The sequence below is a fragment of the Sparus aurata genome, chromosome 5 (assembly GCF_900880675.1).
Source record: "Sparus aurata chromosome 5, fSpaAur1.1, whole genome shotgun sequence".
Classification (NCBI taxonomy): domain Eukaryota; kingdom Metazoa; phylum Chordata; class Actinopteri; order Spariformes; family Sparidae; genus Sparus; species Sparus aurata.
This window is the reverse complement of record NC_044191.1, coordinates 34479987-34486391: the sequence shown is the minus strand read 5'-3', so window position 1 is coordinate 34486391 and position 6405 is coordinate 34479987. Positions and strand designations below refer to the sequence as shown.

At 42.5% G+C, this 6405-nt stretch overlaps 1 protein-coding gene across 1 annotated transcript; it reads right to left on the bottom strand.

Moving 5' to 3' along the window:
• Nucleotides 1-4202: 4202 nt before the first annotated feature.
• On the bottom strand, nt 4203-5010 carry LOC115582402 (progonadoliberin-1). The gene is made up of 4 exons (XM_030418367.1): nt 4889-5010; nt 4667-4814; nt 4395-4493; nt 4203-4284 (listed from the first exon to the last, which is right to left on the bottom strand). Exons 2-4 carry the CDS (start codon nt 4811-4813, stop codon nt 4243-4245), a joined length of 288 nt encoding a protein of 95 aa, XP_030274227.1. The 5' UTR covers nt 4814; nt 4889-5010; the 3' UTR covers nt 4203-4242.
• Nucleotides 5011-6405: the final 1395 nt, after the last annotated feature.

Below are 6405 nucleotides of genomic sequence, written 5' to 3'. Positions count from 1 at the left end.
ACAGAAGCAGACCTCGGCCGGCTTTAGTTGCCTGGTTACAGTTTCCTCGGGGGTTTCAGTGGGTTTCCTTCGAGCCGACATGCGGCACCGAGCTATTAGAGGCACTTTATTAAACGCTGACAGCGGAGATACGCCGGGGTTTGATGCAGTCAGATTGTTCACTCTGCATGAAAAAGAAAACACAACAAAGAAAGTGAGATGTGGTATTTATTGCAGGGGGACGCCTGGTGACACGTACGGGACTTTCCCTTCTGGTCTGTCTGCGTGGTTCCAAACAGTAAATGGGACTTTTAGGTGAAGCTAATTAACCAGCTCCATTTTACATGCACGCTGATTCACTACAAGGACAAAACATATACGAGCTTGTACGCTTTGGAGATTGGTATCACTCTGATGTCTGTACAGCAGACGTGTCTGTGTTTTTCGGTGCTTTATTTTACGAACCATTTCTTTCTTTCTTTATTTTTTGGCAGCTCCGGTGCTCGATAAGTAAAATGTTTGGCGTAAACACTCTAACAGCTTGAGACGGCTGTCTGAACGTTACAAAATCTAAAGCTCAGTCATTCGTTAGCTCTTTAAAGGGCTTTTTTCACACTGCATATATTCTGAGATATCCTTCGCCCGAGGCCGAGCGTTAACCCCGCGACGACCGGGATCAAACACGGGTTGTTGACCAGAGCCCGGGAATAAACGACCCACACTGTGTTTCTGCTAGCCCTGGGTAAAAAGCTAATGTTAACACACTCGACTGTTTTGTGATTACTCTGTCTGGTTCACACTGACACCTCTGAGACATGTTTGTTGTTGATTTTCATGGTTTATCCCACAAACTCATGACTGACCCGGTTCCAGAGAAGGGCCTGCAAGCCATAGGTTAAAGTTCGGGTCAGCCCGCTTTAGATGGTACCAGTGTGAATGCTGTCTTAGCTTCAGGGGGGCTGTTCGATGGGTTTCTGTTACTTTTGGACGAAGCCAGATAGCTTTTATTGTCTGTTTCCAGTCTGAATGCTAAGCTAATCAGCTAAGGAAGTGATGAGTAGATGAATACAGCTAACCCTAACCCCAACCCAGCTAATCCTGCAGGTGTTTAGCTTCACTTAATGTAAAGATGAGGGCAAACTGTTAGCTTAACCCTTTGGACAAAGCTAGGCTAACAGTTTGCCCATGTTTCCAGTCTTTATGCTAAGCTATGCTAACCACCTGCTTTATATCTAGGCCCCCATACAGTCGTACAGCCTCTATCTCGCTTACACAAAGACTCCTGGTCACCGTTGGACACAATGACGCTAACGAAGCTACACAATCAACTCATCCAACTGTCAACCAGCATGTAAAGTACCCCAGTGTCTTGTTATCAGAAGGTCGCTGGTTCAATTCCCCTGGTCTGCATGTCAAAGTGTCCTTGGGCAAGATACTGAACCTCAAACTGCTCCTGACGTGCTGGTCGGCACCTCGCATGGCAGCCGGCGAATGTATGAATTATTGTAGGTCGTTTTGGACCAAAGTGTCAGATAGAATGTAAATAAGTGACTTTCCCAACATGTGACCCTGCTCCTTCACCTGCTGTCCCTGATCTGACCAGTCAGAACTTCTGCTGGGGTTGGTCCATCGTCACCGGTTCAGGTCCCGGAGCCTCCGAACATCAAACCTGCAGCATCTACTTAGACTCCAGCGCCGGCCTCCATCAGACCCCCTGTTCACTTTTATTAGTTGAATCAGTTTCAGGCCGGTCTCAGAGAGACTAATTAGATGTAACCTGTGGACCTGCAGCTGTGGGGGGACCGGCTCAGCAGGGTCCATGTCGGGTCTGTTCTTGATGATGGTGGTGCTGCTCCGCTCTCCTCGTCTTTAAGTCGGAGCTGCTTTGAGATATGAAGTCTCTGGTTTAGACATGAAGGGTGGAAGAGCACGGGGCGTTATTGTTCACACGTTATCGACCTCGAGTAAATATTTTATTTCCTGCTGTGCTGGCTCCCTTTCGGTACATCCATCCCCTTATCAATCACTTCCAATAAAGGACAATACTTGACCCATATGGTGTCGGCTGGATGTTCAACAGAAGTCGCTGCAATCTCGTCAACGAGATGAAACCAGACGGAAGTGATTCTGTGACCCGTGTGTTTGCTGAGTGACAGCAAAAACACACTTTCCACTGGAGATAAGAGCCACACACACGCGCACACACACACACACACACACACACACATGCATACAGACACACACACACACATGCACACACGGCTGTCCGCAGGATATTACAGGCTGTCAGATCTCGGTGATGAATTAACTTCGATTTGTTATTCAGGTTGTTTAAATTCCATACGCTGTCGGCAAACACACACACACACACACACACACACACACACACGCACACACACGCACACACACACACACCTGGTCCAATAATGTTCATGTTGCTTATCCGCCCATGATTAAGACCTTTTATAATCCGGGGCAGATTGTGGAGGGCAGCAAGTCAAGCAAGCGGTGAGATATTAGAATACAATTGGCTTCAGACACGTGTTCTCCTGCTGGACAAACACAATAAAGAGCAATAAATTACACTCAATCATTTACGGGATCCGATCCGGGCTTTTTTTTACAGAAAATATTCTGTAAAAATCCGAGCAGCAGAGATTATCTAGAGTCTGAACATACAGATGTTCACGGCTGATTGTTTGAGGAGTCAGACAGGCAGCAGGTGGAGGAAAGAAGAAAGTTGGAGGAGGAAGTTTCATGTTATTTTCTGAGGCCACCTGGTGGAGAAACACTGAGCATCTCATCAGAACCGCTCGGTGAAAATAACCCAAATGATTTCAGATTCTGCTAAAAGAAAAACTCACAAAGAGTCACAAAGTCCTTCAACCTGTTTAAGATCTTAGAATAAGTCTGAATGCATATTTGAAGTCGACCTTTTCGACCTGTCATAGCAGGAAAAGCTACGACATGAAAATAACAGCTGAGCCGGTTCTGCTGCTTACTGACACACGAACAGAACCATCATTAACTGGATTTGTTTCAGCCGAGCATTTCCTGCTATGACAGGTCACAACGGGTCGTTCTGCTGCCAACAGCCGGCTGCTGGATTTCAACCTCTCATTATTGGGAATTTCCAGTAAATAGAACTTTAACTCAAAGGCACGTAAACACTCGATAATCAATAATGTCATCGATTAATCGTCATCGTCTGTGTTGTCATGTTGCATTCAAGACCATCATGCATCTGGTTTTTCTCAGCAGGTTTGAGCTGCAGACCTGAAAATGCAGCACAAATAATAATAATCTTACAAAATAAAAACTACGTGTTTAGGAAATTGTCAGGTTTAAATAAATGTGTTATTTCAGTTACAAACATGTTTATGTGACACAGATAATGTTACACACACAACTATATTCACCTGACTTCCTCCTTTAATCATAATTAGTAATAACGAGCCACGAGAGGTCGAGAAACATGAATTTCAGCTGTTAAGAATTTAACTGATTAAAAATGTGTTAATCGACAATCAGAGGCACAAATACAGTAAACATATATTTTATAGTAACAGATTACAGACGCTTGTTTTTGAAAATATATCCAAATAAAACACAAAAAGATGTTTTACATAAAGTGATATTGTGACATTTCAGCCGTTCAGTTGTTGAACAGCAACAGACTGAAGCTGCGTCATTAAAATCATCATTATTTTGTGTTACTTCATTTAAGATTTAATAACTTATTGTTGATTTTATGTTTTTTTTTTATCTCTTTTAGCTCCTCATGTGGCTGCAGATCAGCTCTAAAGGAAAAATGAATGATTAATGGATAACTGATTGTTAAAGCAGCCGACTATCAATTAAAGAACGTGTACAAGCTTCTCTCTGCTTGATATCAAACTGCAAAAAGGACTAAAATATGATTATTTTTGATTTTGTGTCTGTTAGCGATCATGTGTCAGCAACACAACAGTGGCAGAGGTCCATCAGCTCAGTGTTGAAACTTCAAACTAATCACGATCACGTTTTAGTCTCCAAATTATATAGATTATATAGATTATATGGAGGCGACACGTTTATTTTCCTGCTGTGTGGAAACATTTCTGCTGTATTTCTCTTCATCAGGGAGTTTAAAACATCATATTATAATCCCATTAAGAGTTCAAATCCTCCCAGATGTTAAACATTTAGTAAACAAGTCTCACACAATAAACCACAAAACATGGTTATGCTAATATAATCATTTATTGTAAATTCAGATAATCATCATTTCTTGTACATTCTGTGTCCGATGTCCCGCTCGCTGCCCTGAAAGAGAAGAAGAGATTAAATCTGAACCAGAACTTTGAGGTTAAAATAAAAACCCAGATGAACTTGACTGATGCATCAACAGAAACATAACAAGCAGAGAAACGTACAATAAATCCTTTCATCCTGTACATTCTGGGGACATGTGGCTCCTCGACACAGCCCAGAACACTGCAGGGAGAGTCGACGTGAGGAAAACGCTCGATAATCTGCGAAAGCAACAAAACATCTCAGTGAATCTCTGCAAAAAAAAACACTTTTTAAAGCTGAAATCTTCGTTGGAGCTGCTGAGCTAACAGCGTTAGCATGCTCGTGCACCCGCGTCTTTTTCAGATCCACTGATGAAATGTGATTTTGAGCTTTCAGAAATAAAAATGCTCACGTTGCCGAGCGTGTCCGAGAGGCTGTCCAGGTCCCGCTTCCCTCCTGGACTCAGTCCATACGACCAGTGCTGACAGCAGCCCTGTGACATCATCATCACCACCACCAGCAGCAGCAGCATCCAGAGGTTTGAGGTCTGTGGAGCCATTCTGAGGGAACGAGAGCTTCACGTTAGAACAATATTACCGAGCTCACAACACACACACTTAAAACATGTGCTTACCTTCTTGTTCAGGTGTTTTCTCGCCTGCGGTGCCTCTGTGAATCCTGCTGCTCGCTGGTTTCCAGGGTTTTTATAAGCCTGAGCCGGCCTGACTCTTCTTCACCACAGGGGGTCACAGAGTGGGATTAAAGAAACACTTACAGGCGACCTGCAGGGCCGAGTAGAGATCACACGTGGAGTTTCCACAAAAGAACAAGTTACAGTGGACGAGTTTTGTTTCCTTTAACGAAGCCGTCAGTCAGACAAAAGAGCTGACGGGACTCTGTGTCACTGTTCTCAACCCTTTCCCCCTTTTTATATCATATTCAAGGTCAAAATTCAACAAAAGCAGCACAGAACAGCTGATTAACAGGACAGTTAACCAAAGTAGAGAACGCAATAACTGCAGGATGTTTTTTGACACATTTTTAGCAGATTATTTCCTTATTTCCAGTTTTTCTGATGTTCTTTGGGACTTTTTTATACAATTCTGTCCGTGTTATATCATTTTATATAACCCTCAACCTAACCTTGTCTCTACTGTCATGTAGACACTCATCAAATAAGCTGAAAGTATGGTAAAAACATTGACGATTTTAGAAATAATGATTTTTACTTTAAATACTGGACAACAGTCTGCTGATCTCTGACAATATATCACCCCAAAATGAAAATCTAGTCCCCCTCTCTTCCTCCTGATGGTATAAAGTCAGGTGAAGTGTCGTCGTCCACAGAACAGTTCTGGAGCTTCACAGTAGAACACAGTTGCAGCATTCTGCTAAACAACTGAAGCAGCTGGAGACTTGATTTAAAATGGAAAAACAACCAAAAAAGCATCATAAAATTCTCTAAAACTACATTTAAACTTTGCTGAATTATCTGTCAGCACTTCCTGTTAGCAGTGAACCTGTGGATGTACAGACAACTACCACTGGATCACTGTGATACTGAAGAAAACTTAAAACATGATGTTTCTCAGGCAGGTTCTGCACATGTGAGGAGTGTCAGTTTAAAGGATTTCTACGCAGATTCAGTCCTCCTCTCCTCCCTCTCTCTCCATGTTGATGAAAGTCAGGTGAAGTGTCTCAGTCCACAGAACATTTCTGGAGCTTCACAGCATTCTGCTAAACAACTGAAGCAACTGGAGACTTGATTTAAAATGGAAAAACAACCAAAAAAGCATCATAAAATTCTCTAAAACTACATTTAAACTTTGCTGAATTATCTGTCAGCACTTCCTGTTAGCAGTGAACCTGTGGATGTACAGACAACTATCACTGGATCACTGTGATACTGAAGAAAACTTAAAAACATGATTATTCTAAGGCAGGTTCTGCACATGTGAGGAGTGTCAATTTAAAGGATTTCTACGCAGATTCAGTCCTCCTCTCCTCTCTCTCCATGTTGATGAAAGTCAGGTGAAGTGTCGTCGTCCACAGAACATTTCTGGAGCTTCACAGCATTCTGCTAAACAACTGAAGCAACTGGAGACTTGATTTAAAATGGAAAAACAACCAAAAAAGCATAATAAAATTCTC